This window comes from Astatotilapia calliptera, chromosome 13, assembly GCF_964374335.1.
Source record: "Astatotilapia calliptera chromosome 13, fAstCal68.1, whole genome shotgun sequence".
Lineage (NCBI taxonomy): Eukaryota > Metazoa > Chordata > Actinopteri > Cichliformes > Cichlidae > Astatotilapia > Astatotilapia calliptera.
This window is the reverse complement of record NC_137434.1, coordinates 17,934,324-17,954,620: the sequence shown is the minus strand read 5'-3', so window position 1 is coordinate 17,954,620 and position 20,297 is coordinate 17,934,324. Positions and strand designations below refer to the sequence as shown.

Sequence of the window (20,297 nt, the reverse complement as noted above, 5' to 3'; positions counted from 1 at the left end):
ACTAAACTCACTTTGTTCAGATGAAGTCAGGGTTAAAAAGAGAAAGAAATCTAAGACAGAGGAGGCTTTCCTGAAATCCTACAGGGGGTTGAGGGAGAAGTGAGATCAGTAACCATGTAATGGCCAGTAATTGGTACCGAGGGATATCAGCGCAGGCCCAACTACAAGAGGCCAAGCCAAACTCATCATGGCATGTTTGACACTAATCTAGGCTGAGTCGGCAGACGGTGGGAGAATGTTGAGAAGGAAATCAGATCTGTATGTCTGAACCCAAGGCTTTGATAGCTAGGCCTACTGCTGCCATGTCTAATTGACAAACAATTTAGTATTTCCCATCCACTCAAAAGGAAAACAGATTTAAGGCGATCTTCTAGGAGCCTCGGGCCTCTTACCTTTCCTTTATCAAGCCAGAAGCACTTTTTATAGTTTCCTTTTTGATTTTAATTTCTCCTTCTCTTTTCTGTTCCTTTATCTATTTTCTTGTACTCTTCCCAGCTACATAAAGCATTCTTTTTCTCTCATTTGATTTTTTCCTCCTTCCTATTTCACTGCCACGTTCCTACCGTATAAATGTGACAAACTATCAATGGCTGCAGGACAGATGAAGTGCAGGAAATACAAGTCTGAACAATACAATTAATGTGGGGGGGAAATGCATGTATGTTTTCTTAACCGTTGCATAAGTAAAATTTGATTTCAGTTCCATTATTATCTGTGCCCTGCTCATCATTTTTAAGACCTGGCAAGATGATAGAGGCTTAAACGGTATTTCATTTATGATTCATTTAAAATCCACATGAAAGCAAAGCCAAAATCTTAGTATAGTTTCTCATCAAGGTTAAAAGAAAATGCAGAAAAAAGCAAAACCTACGTCAACTGAAAAGTGTACAAACTTAAAAAAGGATTAACTCAGAGGTTTGAAAGAGTCTTCAAAGTAAATGTACAAAAGGCACAATTAACAAATGTTATCATTAAAATGCAGAATAAAATCTTTCATTTTTGTGTATTCAGACATCTTACCTGAAACAGTTAAAAAGAAACATAAAACACCACGCTCCAACAGTGACATTATCACACGACTGCATGACTGGTGCCGCATGCGGGAGCCACATGTCTAACATCTACAGTACTTACAGCACCACCACTGAGCCACGTCACCACTTATCAACCACACATACTATAAATCAAAGAAAATCTAACCAGATATAGAGAAAGAGAGAGATAGATACAGAAAAAAAAATAAGATCAATATAGAAAAAAAAATATAAAACAACACAGAAACACATAGACCACGGGTACAAAAACAATGGGGTCACAATAAACAAATTACACCTCACGCACGCACGCACACACGTACGGTATGGTACACGGTACGATACACAGAGCACACACCACAGACACGTAACAGCATGTGTTGGGCGGTGTAACTTACAGGCACGTAAAGTGGTTGCGCAATCATGAACAGAGACAGAGGAAAGTGGGTAGGCCCTCTGAAGGGTGTCCATGTTACTATGTACACTGCCTGACATGCAAGAGCAGTCTTGCTCTGAACGGCCGCAATCAAAACAACATGCCAGTTTCATTCGTTTGTAGACGGACATCTTGGCTACAGTCATGTTTTGGGATGAGAGGAGAGGAAAAGCAGCAGGTTAATGGCAAAAGGAGAAATATACATCTAGGGGAAGTCGGAAGGTAACTTCATCAGAAAGTGCAAGCCTTAGTCACCTGCTCCCACAGGCTTGAGCCCCAAGTTATATTAACAAACTCCAAGAGTTACATTTACCTTAACAAGTCAGCCGGCACATTTCATTTTGCCATTTTAAAAGTGTCTCTAAATTGGACACATTATCTATTATTATAATATTATCAATTAAAAATACAACAGTCATAATGCTGGTGATTCTCTTAGGAGTTCAAGCTGTGCGCTAAGGCTGTAACAAGTCAAAAAGGCAAAATTATAACAGTGGGAAAGAGAGGTGGGGAGAAAGGGAAGAGGGTAGGGAGGCATTCGGGGAAGAAAGGCATGAGCAATGTCTTCAGCAGCAAACCTCATACAATGTTTCATACATTTGTACATCCTCTATCCATTTGGCTAAAGGAGTGGATCACGTACCTGTATCCCATCATGCAGCTGTAGCGGTTCTGTCCAAGGCATCACACTAGTCTACTGGCTAGACTGGCTAAATCATGCTATATTCAAAACCTGCAATTTCACTGCTCCACTCCCCAAAGGGACTTCACTCTGATGTGCATGTGCTTAAACGGTATTATTACACGCTAAAGTGTTAGTTACACAGTTGTTGTTTTGATGTAATTTGAAGTCATGTTTGAAGATACAAATGGGAAGTATAATTCACAAGAAAATGAAGAAATAACCATTAATTTGATCCTCTACTTAATATCCCCAAATTATCAATTGTTTGCAGTGTGCCTGATTTTAAACACTAGTTTGTACCTGGGAAATTCTGAATTTCCGTTTAAAGAATTTATCTAATGTTCTCCGTATACCATAAATTTATAACCATTCACGGGCCATTATAATACATGTAATTTTGTCTTTCAACCAACCAGCAAAACTGGTTCCCAACTAGCGTTTCCAACATACAATATAAAAGCATTTGAGCATTTACATACACCTACGTTTTTGTTTTTTTCAAGCTCGCTGTTGTGTGCATCAATTCAGCACATACAGCCCAGTGAATCTTTCAAATGGTTCCAGTCCACTTATGTTTCTTTTCAATCATCGCCCAAGTAGAAAACAGGCAAGATGACGATCTGGTGTGCTAATTAAGTAAAAAAGGATGTAAAAGTAGTATTACGCCAGACAAAAGTTTTAGCTACAAAAGTCAGCCTACAGCCAAGTGTATGTGTGAGTGGTGTGTGAAGCCCTTGAACCCTGAGGGAAGCGGGAGTGAAAGTCCCCAGAGTAGCATCTCTAGATTGCTGTGACTCTGGACAGAAACAGTCCCTGGTCCCCATTCTCTCATTGCCAAGGTGTAAACAGACAGCAGACTAATACTGTCTGGCACCTTTCAGCATCTTTGACTCTGACTCACATTGGAAAATAAGACCTTGAATGAAGTAATATGTTTTCAGCTCCTGGCCAAGGAAAGAATGGGAAACACAGATCATATCCCATAAGATGAATGCATCAGGGACTGCTGTATCCTGTGACATGCATATGTGCCTTACTAGCATGTGGAAAGCATGCAGGAAATGTAGCTTAAGTCCTGGCAACAAGGAGAAGTACACAGATAACTGTTCACAGTAATGAAACAGTTTTGGGAACATGGCGGACAAGTGCAGTGAGGCCGTCAGGTCATGCTGAAGTTTCTTTGCTTCGGTGTTTTTGTTTGGGCGCTTGGAACATATTATGTGGGCTCACTGGCAACTTTATTAGGTACACATGTGAAATCTAACATAACCTAATACAACAGCTCTGCTGTAAACTCTGCTTTTACGAGGCTTCTTTATTTTTTAAGTAAACGTGAGTTGTCACGTTCTGGCCTGTAAACATGTTCAGTCTTTAACCCTCTTTGCATGTAATCAAGTGGACAAATGGAGTAAGATGAAGAATTGAAATAAAAGTAGACTCTATGGCAGAGCTGTTGTATTGGTCTGCATTTAGCGTCACAGGTGTACCTAATAACAGCAGCCCATGAGTGTGTATACCACAATGTAGACTTCTGACAAATGGAAGGGGAGCAATGGAAGACAGAAGACACATACACACGCACACACACAAAGACAATGTATTTTACTTCTGACTTCACAAATACCTAGATTCTGGTTTAGGATGACAAGGTGTCCATTTCAGGGCATTCCTAACTGAAGATTCAACATAACAGCGACCCTGATCAACTGTCTGTGTGGGCTTGATTGGCTACTACTGCCTACAAACCACTAATATTCTGTAAACAGAAGCTATCAGGGTGCTACGTTGAATATGAAGGATGTCCCACAGAAAGCAACATTCTGATATCCACCTAAAGCCTCCTTATTCAGCAACAGTGCAAGGAAAAAGATTACTGCTGGCTCAAGAGGTGAACCTTTGAGCAATAACTAACAGAGAGTGCAGTATCCTGTCAGAGTGGGGCACATAAAAGTGGACAAAACAAATACTTTTTTGCTTGAAAAAGCCAACTTTGTACACAAGTGCACACCCCTCCCCATACCCTGCTTTATATTGTAACATATAGATATAAAAGCAATGTAAAATAACATGTTAAGGATGATAAATCTGTAAAGCCGTACAAACTGATTTATTATCCTAAAACAAAAAGGCACCCATCTGATCCTTGCAATTTTGTTGAACAGGTCTCAGGGGATTAGAGTTTCCTCTACAGACATCACCATTTAACTATGGATATCTATTACCGCACAAGACTCTGGCACGGCACTACCATCTAGTGGGAACTGAAAATTATGACAATGCCGCGTATTAATCCTAGACTTGTCTCCCAGTAAAGCGAGTTAAACAAAATGGCCCAACGACAGTCTGTGTTTGAAAGGCACAAGGCTCGTGCAGTTCTGAAAAGAACCAGTGATCTCTGAAACATCAGCCCAGGCTGGGCCAGGGCCCGGAGTTTATAAAGGGGCTGAGATCACAGCAAAGGGGGGTAAAAGGGGAGACCAGATTGTTTTGATTGTGTTTTGGCAACGTAGCTTAACAGGATTTGAAGAACATCCCAGAAGGACGTTTTCTGCTCTCTGCCACACAAAACTACCTTTGACAGAAAGCAGATCATTTTAAATAGCAGTAGATCTTTCCCCCGTGTGTTAGTTCCTCTAAATCTGTTTTTAATGTACGACATCTCAGATTTTTATTCTTCTGTTCTTTCTCTGAGCAAATACACTATAAAGAGGTTAATCACATGTAATGACACAAGACTCGCAGCAGATTGGCTTTTAAATGCCAAATACGTGTTTGGTTTGATGATCAAAGAGTGAGCAAAAACTGCACACCTCATCGGCCGCATCCAATCGTGTAGCGCTTTATTTAATTGTCATCTCCAACAAATCAGATCATCAGCCGGCTGAGCCTCTGAGGAGCAGAGGCCTGATGCTGGTGCGAGTTCAATATCTGCTGTTTTGGATTCAGTTTGTTCTGAGCACGGTGTAGAAATGGGAGGCGAGGAGAGGGATGCAGAAGCTACACCGGTAACATGCAACATAGATACAATATACTATTTGCTGAAAAGGAAGAGAAATAAAAAAAAAAACAAAAAAAAAAAACACTTGCACTGCACTCTGGGTAATTAGACACCCATTTTCATTTTACTCACAATAAATCACTACCAGTGAGTAGTTAAAATAAAGTGGTGTTTTCCAATGGCAGCAGGGAAGGAAATACATCAAAAGTGTGTCACTGGTCATAAAAAAACATGGGAAAAAACAACAGAAGAGAACAAAACATGACAGAACAGAACATACAGTTGGACAGAATCCCATTACAGTAATGGAACTGTCATCTTTTTAATGCAACTCTCTTGTCAGCAACAAATGTAATAAGATAAAACATAACGCCATCAGCTGAGTCTCAGACATGAAGATAGTAGGAAAGCAAACAGAGGTAAATAGTTGTGGTAAATAAAACTAGAGTGTGAAAAACCTGTTGATTCTATTGAGTTGACAGAGCAGAAAGCGTCTGAATAATTGAAATGGCACAGACAAAAGAAGGAACTGGAGGGTACCTATTTTAAAACCAGGCTATGTCTGTAACGGACTGCTCACCGTAACAGCCTGTGACCTTTTATGGAAACATAGAATATTAACCTGAATTATTTATCCATCAGCTAACACATTCTGACAAGTGTCGCCTGCACATAGGTCAGGATGTATTTGCGTGCATTTCCTGCCTTAATGGTAATGTTGTATCTGCATAAAACATTCACTGATTTGATGTGGGTGTTTGCATAGCTAAATTAGAAAATTAACAGCTAGCAACCCTATCCATAACATTTGTGACCTATAAAACAATTGAGAAGAATGAAACAGCCTTAAAATATTTCACTGAGAGCATTCATATGTAAGTAAGAGGATATGTTTCCTAATTCCTCCACCAAGCTGAGGCTGAGGCACAGCATGTGATCAGTACTCAGAAACTACCAGGCTGAATTTCATTAAACTAGGTGAAGCAGGTAAAGCACTGGCAGAACCCGAACCCATCCTTTATAATTGCAACATAGGGCACTTGGTGGATCTGCTCTACTTTCTAATGTTTCAAATGCGATACAGAAACAAGCCTGGTTTAGACTCTTACGCTTTCTATTTACATGTTAGCACTTTGCATTTCATTCACTGCAATACAGTCTCAGTTTGTGCAAATAAAGTGGTGATTCAGTGGTTAAAGCAAGATGAATAGACATTTAAAGATGGCAACAGCTACATTTTGACAAAGAAACAAAAGTGCTTTGACTTATGATCATACTATAATGGAGGTTATGGAAGCTCAAATGGGACCAATAACAAACACTTTCCCTAAGAGTATAATGGCAATATAATGTTTAAAACACAGATTCAGAGTACAAGAAGAATAACAACACAATGAAAGGCATAATAACCATGTGCACACCTATGAATAAAGAGAAAGACGAGACCCATAGGTTGGTCTTTGGAGTGAGAAGGAAGGGAAGGAAGGGTGCCAGTGGGGCAAAATAAAGGCACAGCTACTCACGTCGCTTGCAGCCGCACTTCTTGATCCGTTTGGGGTCTGTGATGTCATCATGACAAGCTTTGCAGTAGAAAAATGCTCTAAAAGTGACACAGTAAACATGTTTAGCGCTCCTATTCATTTGTCAACTGACACGGTTAGTGACCCCGCCGTTTGGCAGGATGGCCCAATTACCTTTTTACTTCTTTGGCATCACTAGCGATAAAAAATCCCAGTGTTCCCTCCTGCAGCTTGACATGGTTGCCCGGGTTGATGAGAATGCTGGGTAATCAAAGACATACAGACAAATAATGCTCATTAACATCTGGACATACACAAAATTCATGCACACAACATGCTAATCAAGAGGAATGGTACACACACTTGTTGAAGCCCTAAAATTGAATCTGGACTTTGCCGGGCTTCCTTTTTTGCATCATTTTAAACACATTATCCTTCCCTTTGTTACGTGTGTCTTGTAAGTTACCACAAACACACTTGCTCCTTCTGATTTGAGGCAATTTACTGATGCGATACTCACACGGATGGACAAAAATGTACAACAGTAATGATCGCACATTGAATTTTAATTCTTTTCTCTACGAAGTGGCATTGGATTGCCCCGGGGGTGGAAGAGAAGGACAGAGAGATACAAGTAGAGGGACGAGGGCAGAAAGAATTAAAATTATGGCCATGGAGTGGTTTTAGTCTCAGCACTCAAATGCAGTCATCTAGTCAGAACAGATGTTATGATGTCCACTGAGACACGGCTGTCGTACAGAGAATGTCCAGTAGGTGTATCTCAGTTAGTACTTGACAGTGGAATGCAAGGGAATGAACAGCTCTTTCTGTTTATTATACTGAGCTAATTCTTACAATTGAGTCTGCTCTAGACTCTGCTAGGGGAAAATAAGACTGGTCCAAATGTGTTGCTCCATTACAAATACTTGTAATGCATGTCTAGTTAAGTACAAAGTGCTTTAATCATTTTCATTATATTTTGATTTAAAAGAAATGTGTTACTGTAATAAATAATAATTACTCGCTTCTTTTGTGATAAAGTGGGATTTGGTTTAATAGTCAAGGGTACTTTAAGTGATTGGCTGTATCATTCCCCATTAATTAGACTAAGACAAAAAGTAGACGCCACACACAAATATGCACACACGCACACACACCCCGGTCATTAATGGTTACCTGTGGGCAACAATCATCAATGAAGTGAGTGTGAAGTAAGATATCAAAACACTGTACCCACAAACCTTTAAGGGTCACTCTTTCAAAATACAAGCCCAGATGAAAGATGATCTTGATTCTTTTTTTTGTCTCATTCGCTGCTCTGTTTACATTTTAAGCTTTTGTAAATTTGCAACATTGATAAACGAGAAAAGCTCGACTGATTGTGTGTTACCAACTTGATTCACACTTACGCGTGTAATAACTATTCACGGCATTTTAGTCATTCATTTTGAAAGAGTATGTGAGGTCTAGATTCGGGGGAGAAGGGAACAAGTATATTATCGCACAACATCTTTCCTCTGAGCTCTGGAAAAAGGTTACATTAGGGAGGAAATTAAAAAAAAACTATTAAGGGAGCAATTGAATCCATATACATATTGGGATGTGATCAAATTGCACCAGTCATGCAGATCAGAATTTTCTTTCCATACTGCAAGAAGTAAAATAGCACCTAACATACGCTCAGATTGAATGGCCCCCAGAGAAGTTAACAGGCATTATACCTGGCATGCTTTTTTAGTCAAAAATAAAACAAAGAAACCAATCAAATCAAGACAGTTCCACAAACATTGCTGCCCAAATCTGAGATTTTACAGGTGTAACTATCCAAGACATTTTTCTTGAGTCGTGTGCAAACTGGTGAATAAAAGCCAAGAAGACGCATCAAAACCTCATATTGTGAGCAACAAGGCAAGCATCAAACACTTTATGTGATAGTGTCGTAGCATGCAGTTACCAAACAGTATGAGGAGGACAATAATAAAACAGAAAGGCATAGCCACTGCAGTACAGGTATAGGGACAGGTACGTAGATGCAGACGGTTGCAGTAACTTCTGTGCAGTTGGATTGTTTCTCAAACACCAAACTGACAGGAAGTGACCTCACTTAAGAACATCTACTCGAGAGACGTACGAGCATGACTGTACACGGTGGCTGAGACGCACAAAACTCCGCACTCGCACACGCACACACACTCAAAACACAAACTCTCCCTTCCGAGGTGATTGCACATACGCAGACGCGCATACATGCACAGATGGATACACATTTGGGAATGAGGACATGAGAGGGTGATGGGATGCAAGAGTGAAATGTGGGCCACATAAATAAAACTTCAGTTTGGATAAACCCAATGCTATCCAAAATCAACAGCTCCATGCCTTTTCTAGTGTCTTAAAAAAATCATGAAAAAACAAAGATTGGTGAGGTGCTGCTGGTATAATAAAACCATGAAAAACAACAACAAAAAACATACTGCTATATCAATCACCGCCTACAGCAGTGGCGTGTAATCAGTCATTTTATTTAAAGATTATATCCAAAGTTGTAGGATATCAGTGCCTATCAACACCATATCTGATGTCTGAGATATGCATACAGAAACTCCTCACTGTACTGTTCTGGTGAAGACTTTTAAACACCGATGAGTGGAAAACGTGGCTCGTCAAAGCTAAGAAACAGTAGGGTAACGACTGAGCGACACTGAAAAAGAACTGAAAGTGTGAGAGAAAGAAACTAAAGGAGCAAAGGAGTTTGCTTGAGGACAAAAATGAAAAGATCAAATAAGAGGTAGATATGGAGAGGGTGAGTGTTTGGCCTTGGTACAGCGACAACAGCAAAGACAAAAAGAAAAAAGAAAAGAAAACAGCACTTCTACAAACATGTCCAATTTATCTATCCTCTCTCTGCCTGCAAAGAAGTTAGTGCATTAAGCACAAGGGACACCATAAAAAGGAGTTAGAAAAAGAGGCCTGTGAGATAGTGTTTGGAAAAATATCCTTGGGGAAACTCCCAAAGTCAGAAGCTTTAAAGTGGTGACGATTGGGTGGAACTTTGGAAGTAAGATAAGGTAGAGGGCATACCGCTTTCGGCTTCTGCAAACAACAAGAAAAAATCTCAAATCAAACAGTTATCATGAATATAAAAGAAGAGGAGAATATAGCTGTTGCTAATGCTTCTCTGCCCATTTACAAGCTATGCTTTCATTATATGGCAGCGTGTGATGCAACTTTGTCTTTGTCTGAGGGCCTTGCAACTCAGAGTCATAAAAATGAAGAAAAAACAGTGTTTGAAGTTATTCATCTTTTACAAAAAGTACATAGAGGGCAGAGAATATGTTTAATAAAAGGTTTGAAAGTATAAATAAAATATTCTAGGGTGTCACTATAAAATGTACAAAAAGAAAAAACGTAAAAGAAAAAGCTCAACTACCTTGAAAGTGATTGGACCATGGACACAATTTAGCCCACTGGGTTATATAAAGTGTATTCAATTAGTATCAACTAGAATTTACATCATCTTTAATTAATATTAAATCAACCATGCAACCTCGTTAGTACACAAACATTTGACACAGGTGAATGGGGAAGGGTGAGTGGGATTTGGCAAATTGAGACTACTGAAAAAATGCATTTTGTGTCGTTATTGGTGATAAAACCAGCACTCATGTAGAGTTAGTGATAATCATAAAGACAGAGCAGGAGCACAGTAAAAAGTGCAGGAGACACATTATGTGAAATTTAAACGTGAAGCAAATTTGTTATTTAGGTGTAAAGTTTGTCTCTGAAAAAGGACCGTGAACATGAAGTTAATCCAGTGCAGTACCTAGTACTTCTCTGAAACCAATCACAGTTTAACCACATTTCAAGTTTTTTTTGTCCTGCATACCTGCAAGGTTTACCTAAAAGCTTGTGACCCGAATCCTTGGCCAATATCAATCCCATTTATTTGCTTTTTAAAGAGGGTAATAGCTCAGAAAAAAATAAATACTGAATTATTTATTATAGGGAGTACCTCATGGTGACACAATAATGCTCAAGTGTTCACCAAATTGATCTGAAAAATGAATATCAACTGCATAGATAACAAGCTGCAAAGAGGACTTGAGAGGAAAAGAAAAATCGAGATATCTTATTAGAAGATCTACTTTTAGCAAAGTACAGTGCAGTTCACTGTTATCACAGCTGTATCAGATGCTCCGGAAAGATCCGCTATACCAACCTGCTCTCTCTCTGCTCAGACTTGAATTCAATGGCAATAAGCAACAGCTTCAGTTTCACGTAACACAGCCTGTAAAACAAGTGCACTCATTAGAGAAGAGCAGGATATAAGCAGATGACTGATGTGTTCAAAAACCGTTAAAATCCACAGCCTTACATCCCAACACTCCTCTTTTTTGTCATTCTTACTTTGCATTATATATATTTTTAAGCTACCTACCATTGAGAGTGGTCGTGTTGATCAAAGAGTGATACTTACTCGCAGACCATGGGGAAGGAGAGGCCTACAAAGGCACTGGACAAATACTCTGTGTACATCTCATTAGCCACTCCTTCAAGGTAATACTTCTGCCATGTGTCCTCCTCGATCTGATAAAAAAAAAAAATGAAACAGGGAAATGTCACATGTGTTGGTTAAGAAAAAAAAGTAAGAAAAAAAAAAGAACAGTTTTCCTTCCAAAAGCAGCCTAATCTGGTCAGCAGATGTCCCACTGCACAACATCAGCCTGGTCATTATAAGCTGATCTATCATCTTTATGACATGAGAACAGTTTTTTGATAGAAGCAAGCACCTCTTCAATTCTAAGCCGCAGAGAACACTGAACAGATTCCACATGACATGTCACACAATAAAATATGATGTGCCAGAATGACTGAAAACACACTAATGGAAGCCCGTCTCTGGACAGAGATGTCAATTTTTTTTTAGGGAATGCACTGTTTGACAGACCTAGTCCATGTGTCAGCAGAGAACCTTCTTATTTAGCCTATAATCCCTTAATAAATCACCTCATGTGCAAAAAATGCAATGTGAGAAATCATTCGTCAATAGTCCACTCTGTTACCTCAATAAAGGACCTCATGGAGAAGAGGTTGGCTAGCATTGTCGACAGACCCTGGGCCAGACAACTCTGCGCAATGAAGCCTGCCTTCAGCTCTGCCAAGCAGATAGCATCATCACCCTCCTTCCAGTTCCAGCTTGGAATATTCAGTAGATGGGCCTTCATCACATGAAAGTTAGAGAGGTCAGAAACACAGAAAACTGTATATATGAGTCACATTTCTTTTGGAACAGATAACATTAATACAACCCTCATATCTGCTTGAACTGGGAACTGGGTTAGCCTAAAAACTGGAAACTGGGGTAAGCTAGCTTGGCTTTATGCGGTGGTATTGAAATCCAACATTCAGGATAACAAAAGTCCACTAATTAACATGATCTACCTCAATTAGTTCAAAGCTGAAATGCAAACATGTGAATGCAAATTAAATTAAACAGTTACAATAAACAGCCAGTTAGCTTAGCATACAATAAAATAAATAAAAACTAACTAGCTTATCCTAGAAATGTAGAGCTGTTCCTTTCCTAAAGTCAGCTAACTACTAGAAAAGTTAGCATCCTGGGTAAATCCCTTACAATGTACAAGTCTCAGTTAGTGTACCAGTTTCCATACATAAAGGGCATCATTCACAGCAATTTAAAAAAATATATACATATTTGCATATCTCCTTGCCATGTCATATGACAGATGCAGTGATTCAGACACACAATTATTAAATATAAAAGACACATTTTCAAAAGCTCACATTTTCTCCTGTAATACTATTTACCATGCTAAGTGCTGCTCTATTAATTCTTCATTTAAAAAAGTGAGGTCCATTCTTCAGGAGCATGCACAGCATGTAAGCAGCTGAGCGAGTGAATGCTTTAAAAAGTCACTTATATGTCAAAGTTACCATGAATCCTTAAAAGCACCACATAGCTCTCAAGCTGACAGGATTGCCATTTTACTGCAGCCATAATCTTTCTGTGAGGAAAGGTTGGAGAGCGGCCAAGATGAAGTGAAGCAAACATACACTACACAATGCAGGGCACCGAGACGTCTCACCTTATTGTGATACTGCAGCATCTGTGTGATTATTCTGATCTTGGGGTGATAGTTCTTGATGGAAATGACCCTTTGAAAAACAGGCAGATAAAGTGAGCAAGGAAACATAACACCTCCGCAAGCCAGTTGTTACTGATTGTCCAGAAGAGAGAATACCTCATGATGTTGGAGGCATCTTCAGCATCAGGATCTGCACAATACTTGTTGGCTAGGATTAAGCAGGCATCTGCTGACTCGATCTATGTGTAGAGTACCAAAGAAACAAATATGACAACATTAAAGTGCACGTCTGTATTTAATAAAAAAGTATCCAATATACCAGATGGTTTAAATCTGCTCAACAACAACAAAAAAAGTATTTTCTTTCTTTCTTCTGTCCTGATATATTTTGGCTAAAAAATTGAAATGGATATCATTAGATTATCATTCTTCTGCATTTTTTCTTTACTCTCTTTGTCAGCTGAATTTATACAGTAATACGTTTATAGCCTGCTAATCAGTGACGCACACAACTGCAGCTAATCTGTGAAAAATGTTTCTACTCTTAAATTCAACAACAGCTGTCAAAAATGTTAAGGATTTTCATTGCTCCAGGAGTCTCGCCACCAGCCGGTACCTTCACTCGGGCCAGATCATGAGGGTTGAGAACCGATCCCTGGTAGAACTCTACTTGGGTAAAATGGCGTTTGAACAAGGCTTCCAGCTCAAGATTAGGGGAAATACTAAAAAAAAGAAGATGGGTTAGCACATAAATATAGCTCCTATGCAATAGTTCGTTTGTTGCTAAGCTACAAAGGGTGAGAAAGACAAAATTAACTTACTTATGGAGAAAAACAATTTCTACATTGACATCATCCCTGTCCTTGTGTAGGAAGTCTTTGAGGAAGTTGGAGACACTTTCGAGGGTAATATGACCACAGACCACAATGTGCCTGAAAGAGGGAGGGGGGTGAAGAAATCATCTTGAGTGGGCAACATAAATCACTGCAGACACTGGCATGTCTCCCAGAGATAATCAGTCAAACCAAAGCACTCTAACATCTAACTCAAATAAAGACTGAAAAAAATATATATACATGTCAAGAAATGTCTTTTCGAAGCAAACAACTAACCGAATTATCATTTTTGCCATAAAAGTGAATATTTTCCTCGATGCAATGAAAGTGGTTAAATTCTGCACGACAAGTACAATCAAACACTCAACTCGCGACCACTTGAAAAAAAAAAAACTAAGATATAATCACACAGCCCACAGTGGTTGGACTGTCATCCGTTCTCAATAAAAAAAAATTGTCCCTTCAGCCAAACCGCCCCTTTGTGAGCTGAATAGATGTTGACAAAGACATGTACATCAATATGCTTGTGCTTTTACACAGAGCATTACTAAAACTCTCAAAATGATTTGGAGGCCTGTGGTTGACAAGAATTGTAAACAGGGCCTCGGAGTTTTTGACAGGTCTCTGGCAAGATTCGGTAGTGCATTACAGCAGAGGGATCTGTCAGAAGCTGTACGGGGCTGATTACAGCCGTAAGGGAGTGAGAAAGGTTTGGAATGGTTTGAGGTTTGAGGTTGTGTCCCTGTTTATCTTCTGACGACAATATAAAGTGATCAAGTTCAGGTCAACTTCATATTTATGCCAACTTTATGGACACTCGGGGCAGTTTGGATGGACATTGTCCCAGCAAATAAACTTGTGGTGCTTCTGTAACTCAAATATTTTAACATCCTAAATCTAAGAATTCAAATATTGGTGTTAATAAAAAAAACATTGCCTTTATTTTACATATTTCCATTGCATTTTATCCTGTTATATTAGGTTATCTTACTACTTTATCTCGTTTTTTCTTCCTAATAAAGTCATAGTCATGGCTGTTGGTATTAAAGGGACTTTAAGCACGAACATTCAATAATTCTGATTTAATTCAATCACGCTAATGTGGATTTAAAACCCTTCATAAGATTAATTTGCACTATGGTAAGCTGAGCTACTCTGCTGGACTTACTGCTAAATGTCATTTGTGAAGTCTTATTGCCAAGCCTTGCACAGTAAAACCCAGACCTAATACTGACATAGATTAGTGTGGACACTCGGCAGACACCCTAATTACCCTATGGAGACCTGTAAGGCAATCTGTGTAATGACAATGGCCTTATCCACCACTTGATGTGCCAAGAGACAATTGAACCACTTTAGTTTTTGAGTGCCTGGGTACTGGACAGCTTTGCACTTAACACAAGGTGTATTGAGTTACTTTTTCCAAAAATAAAGAAAAAAAATTGGTGGTCATATTTGTTTGAAGTCCAAGTTCTTATCGTGTACATTTGTAGGAGAGATTTCTATTATCAAGTGCTTACACACAAGAAGGGAGTCGTGGTGAACAAACTGGCCTTTAAAGTTGATGTCTAAAGCTGTATAAAGCATTATTGAAACCTGAATCAGTTTGGCAGGTTTAAAGGGAACAAAGATATTTATTGATGTTAGATGAGAACCATAGTCCAGATCATTGAGTGTTCTTCTGCCCTGTACCTGAACTGATGTGGACTTGGCAAAGTAATGCGACGGGCATATTGAGGGAATGACAGTTTGTGGATGTTACAGGATATAATGTTCTTCGCAGATGTTGCGTCTGTCCTTTAAGAGAATCTAATGAGCGGTCGTGATTGCATGGTTGGCCAGAGCTGAGCAAAGGGCCGTGTGGTCTTACAAGCTGATGAGCTGGGATGTCTGTGGGCAGCCAGCAGTATCTGGCACAAGAAGTCTCTCATTTTATGAAATGTTAAAAAAATATTTTTTTTAAAAACCCACACACACACACAATCAGTCATGTTTTCCTATTCAAGTATCCCGATGCTCGTCCGAGGGTAGAGGAAGTTTAAAGATTTATAAGGCAAATTATTTGATTCATGTGGGTTCAATGGAGGTTGTGGATCTTAAGCACAAACTTGGAAGTGTAAATGCATCTCCGTGACATGTGCATTTTTCTAAATAGGTTTTTAATCAGGGAAGCAAACTTTTCTTCCACATCTTGAACACGCCACTAATTTAGGTCCTTATATTTAAGATGGAAATATTCACTTGATATCCTTAAAGGTTTCCTACTTCTACTTAGTTTCCCTCTCTATCTCTGTGCCAAAAAAGGCATCAAGCTGAATACCAAGATCATAAGCTAGTTAAACAGGACATGGGGGGAAGATATTAAAGATAATTCAACCATTTATAATTACCCAAAAACTAAATATCTCCCTTTTTAGTCAACCTGATTGTGCAGTACAGTTTTAGCTAGACATATACAGAAAGAATCAAAGGAAAACAAATAAACATAGCATTTAGAGGGAACAGGTTTCTTTCTTTTAACAAGAAACCATAGACAACAACTCAGAAACTAAAAAAAGGTGTGGCACAGAGTCACATTAATCAAATCCAATGGGTTTTACAGAGCATGCACACAAGAACATGCAGCCAGGAAACATCTCAGGATGTCACTGGGGATACACTTAATACAGCGAACAAACACAGAGCTCAAACGTCAGCAACAGAGGTCACTCACTTGGTACTGCTCTAATCCTTAGGGTGACGAAACTTACTGCAAGAATCATCTTTATGAAAATGTTGCAGTTTCAAAATCTGTGTTCCCTGTTTTGGTGTATCACCTTTCAGGGAACTTAAAGAAAGGGAGGAATAAACACCATCTCCTGTGTTTAATGCCAAGAATCAGCTAGGTGAAATGTTACCAACACTAGCCAATCAAATTAAGCTCACAGACATAACGTACTTAGTGCATTTTGTCATTGTGTAATTACATGAAATTGTGTTGGAACCTCAACTAGGTGCATGTTTTGTGAATATGCAAATACGTGTTAATTCCTGACACTGAAAGTCTCCGAGTCTGCACGCTTCAAGTTTGTAGCCTCGATGGAGGACTTTCAAAGTTGTGTGTCAGAGTTCAGCCAGGGTTGAAGCCAGTTTTCATGCCAAGTCCTCTCTTGAAGTTGGGGCTAATGGAAACCATAGAGTCATAATGGAAACCACAGAGCCCCGAGTGCAGTGGGCGCCAACAGAACGCAACACTTGTCATTATTATATCAGCGCACACAGGCTGAGAGCTGTCATTACGCTCACGGGTGTATGCTACACTACACAGAGTACTATAAGCAACGCTAGCATGAAACAGAAATCCAGTTCAGATCCAATCCAACCTTTCACTTCCAAATAAGTTTTGAAGGCCTGGTTCAAATGACAGCAGCCAGGCCCAGAGATGAAATGAGGGCTACATTTAATAAACTTCACTATGTATCATGACTTCATTGTTTGTGAGCTCTGTAATCAGGCAGATACGTGTAATCCCCTAATCTTATTTCCAAGATTTGGAGGATTGTGGGCTGATAGCTGCGAAGTGATAATGCACTGAAGCCCAATGAAAATCCTAAATCCACATGGCAAACCACTTTTTCATTTGCATTACATCCTATAAGCACATATCCAAATGAGAATGTAAAAGAATGTAGCTACTCTTGAGTCTTTGATGAATATCTTCCAATTGTTACAATATGTTTGCACTCTAACCAGAAGGAGACATGGAAGGGGGGTGTGGATGGAGAAAATAAAGTGTGTTGGAGAAACTATCCACGATTTTGACAAGGGCTTCTCTCAGCACCCATCTGTGAGCCTGGGTTGAGGTCACTGGCCAAACATAACATTTCATCAATCTTATCTCAATGACAGGCAAATGTTACTGCACAAAGGCTTTTTTTCCCCCCTAACGTCTTGTTCTACTGCTGACTCCTCAGAATCTGCTCCGCTGAACAGAATGACTGAAACTGGTGGGGGTGAGATTGGAAAGAGAAACAGAGTGAGAAAGAGTAGACAGCAGATAGTAGCAGATGCTGGCTGCCGTACAAAATTAGAAGAAAAGAGACGGAGGACAATGAAAAGAGCACTTTCCCTGTTCTGTATACGCTCCTTTTGGATTAATTTAAATCTGTGTGCTGAATATTTCAAGGTTTGAGCCACAAGGAGGGAAGAGGAGAAGAGAACTTCACAATAAGTATTGTGGCACGTTTGTACAAACACTATAATAACCACAGTGTCACATATACTTCACAGTGTACTGGAGCCTCGGCTGCGAGAGGGCAGTCGCACATTTACGTAAATATGAGAGCCTCCAGAGATAAAGTCCACCATCACCACCACCACACACACATAAGAGCCAGGCGGGCATCAACGAACCAAGCAGGCAAAGCAAGCCAAAAGCAATTGAAAGCCTCCAATGGGAACGAGGCATCCAGCATTCAGGGTGTGGGAGCTGACTGAAGATCAGGGCCAGAGTAATGTCAGGCATTGATGATGCGATGCGCTAGCAATGACAGACAACAGAAGGATGACTTTATCATCCATTTAGCAATTAATGACAAAGCCACAAGACTGCAGGTCATAGAGAACATGCCCGATATGATGCAGTTAAGGAAAAAAGTAATTCCACAAAGCATGCAAAACGAATTCAAGCAGGGAAAAAAATGCATATAATAATTTAAAAAAAGCAAAAGTAAAGAGAAAAACAAAAAAACAAGAAAAGAAATTGTATCCTGCAATGCTCATTGAGATTGATGATTCTTAAAAAAAAAGACCACCAATAATAATGCACTTGCAGATGTTTAAATCTTTCTATTTTCTTGTGAGAAAATGCTTTAAAAGCGGATAGTAGGGATTTCATGACTGTTTTGTTGCTTTTTGATTTGGATTCTAATTAATCCCTGTAGGCTAGCCTGTATTGATGAGACACACTGGGCACACGTTACATTAAATAGAAGCACCACAGGTTAGTTTCCTGTTAGGCTAAAGTGTAATAGTCATGAAAGCTCTATTTTCCAAATTAAATTAAAGCGCAACACAGGATGTTTCAAGGAGGACACAGAAAGAAAATGAAAAGCACACAAATGACTTTAGGAAAGCTTTGAATGGAGGATAGATAAAGGCAGACAGAGGAAGAAGACAGAAAGAGAAAGACTGAAAGAGAGAATTAAAGGGCATGGACATGTGTGTCCTATTGGCCAAGGTCTCCAGTCACGCAGTGTGACTTGACATAATGTACCTTTACTTTAACTGCGTTTAAACTTTACCATTCTAAAAAAGTCAAGTTAACTAACCCCCAGTAACTACCAACTTCTGGAGGTGTACCTTAGTCACACAACCACACCTTGTCTGGATTTCAACTTACTTTCTGCCTCGTGTCGAGTTATAACTCCCTCCGAATTTCTTCCGATTAAGGATGAGAGCAGCAATTTCTGGCACGTAGCGAGCAAACATGGCCTACATGCATGGAATAGAAAAAAAAAAGAAAAAAAGCATGCAGAGAGGGTTCTACCGCACACAGAAAAACAGCAGAACCATCTGGAATACTTACTTTCTCCCATTAACCGCACTATAGGAACCACCATATTTCTTGCGGTTTCCTATTAACTCTATGATTTCAGGGACGTAGCTGGCAAACATGGCCTAAGGAGAAGATAGAAGACAGAAGAAGAGACTAAAAAAGAGACTAGTATGGCGCAGAGTGGGTTGTGGAGCGATTGGTGCGTGAATCCAGATTTCTGAGGATATAAAAAAAATATTAGCCTGTAAATCCCATCGCTCTCATTACCTGGAGAGACTCCCTAAAGTTCACAAAAATCAGTGGAGGGAAAAAAGAAGTAGCCCCAGTGTTTAAAAGTTCAGAACGGGTTTGGTTAGTGGGCAATAATTTTGTTACAGCTGACAGCTAGTCAGTCTGCAATTAACACCCAAAACCTTTCTTTGGAGAAAAGCTGAGGAAGAATAAAAACCTATGTGCCATGTTTTGTCCAACAAACACAGATGACCTGGCAGGTTGATTTGAATAGGCACACCTGATGGTCCACAGCTGCAAAACACATTAAGACTCATTCGTTGGGCTAGAAAATGAGCTGGATGCATTTTGCAAAGGTTGACAGCCTGTCGTCCCAGCACAGAGTTATGTTTAAGCTCACTGCTTACCAGTGGCGTATACTCGCTGGCGTTACTCGCGTAGGCTTGCATCTACAGTTAGCAACACAGAGATGCCCTTGCTCGGTAAAAGCATACTTCACTCATGCCTGGAAAAAATGTACTGTTACATTACCAGGAATAGTGTGACATTATGTGAGTTTGATTTTATCCTTGGCTTTAGCATACCTTCACCCTGGAGTCATTGCTAAGCCACTGCTGCTGAGAGGAAGCAGGCGGAGGTATTCGCCTAAAGACTTCCAGAACTCGCAGCACTAAGAAAACCTTGCAATCTATCACCATGGTCACAATATGGTACACATCCACACAGCTGTAGGTCATCAGTGCATACTGATAGCTGTCTTTGTACAGAATTTGGCTAAATCCTCCAGTCTTTGCGAGCGAAGACGAAGGGCGTGCGCGCTCTTCTGTATGCGACCGTGTGTTCGAGTGCTTACAGGTGTTTGCGTTCATGCGTGTTTACATGTGAGTTACTGTACTAGTGTCAGCCCAACGGGA

The 20,297-nt window shown here is 39.7% G+C and overlaps 1 protein-coding gene across 11 annotated transcripts in view; it reads right to left on the bottom strand.

Annotated features, from left to right (window-relative positions):
- Window positions 1-20,297, bottom strand: part of kcnma1a (potassium large conductance calcium-activated channel, subfamily M, alpha member 1a) — a 146,543-nt gene that overhangs the window by 32,821 nt on the left and 93,425 nt on the right. For 4 of the 11 annotated variants that reach the window (XM_026189583.2, XM_026189596.2, XM_026189590.2 and 1 more), the window contains exons 9-19: window positions 19,183-19,274; window positions 13,602-13,712; window positions 13,397-13,502; window positions 12,937-13,019; window positions 12,781-12,850; window positions 11,737-11,892; window positions 11,151-11,260; window positions 10,893-10,961; window positions 9,755-9,766; window positions 6,848-6,934; window positions 6,677-6,753 (exon numbers count right to left, since the gene is read on the bottom strand). In XM_026189583.2, the coding sequence (XP_026045368.1) occupies window positions 6,677-6,753; window positions 6,848-6,934; window positions 9,755-9,766; window positions 10,893-10,961; window positions 11,151-11,260; window positions 11,737-11,892; window positions 12,781-12,850; window positions 12,937-13,019; window positions 13,397-13,502; window positions 13,602-13,712; window positions 19,183-19,274 (973 nt within the window). Of the gene's footprint in view, window positions 1-6,676; window positions 6,754-6,847; window positions 6,935-9,754; window positions 9,767-10,892; window positions 10,962-11,150; window positions 11,261-11,736; window positions 11,893-12,780; window positions 12,851-12,936; window positions 13,020-13,396; window positions 13,503-13,601; window positions 13,713-18,996; window positions 19,089-19,182; window positions 19,275-20,297 lie in introns of all 11 variants that reach the window. The other 7 variants (XM_026189586.2, XM_026189594.2, XM_026189601.2 and 4 more) reach the window with 3 other exon arrangements.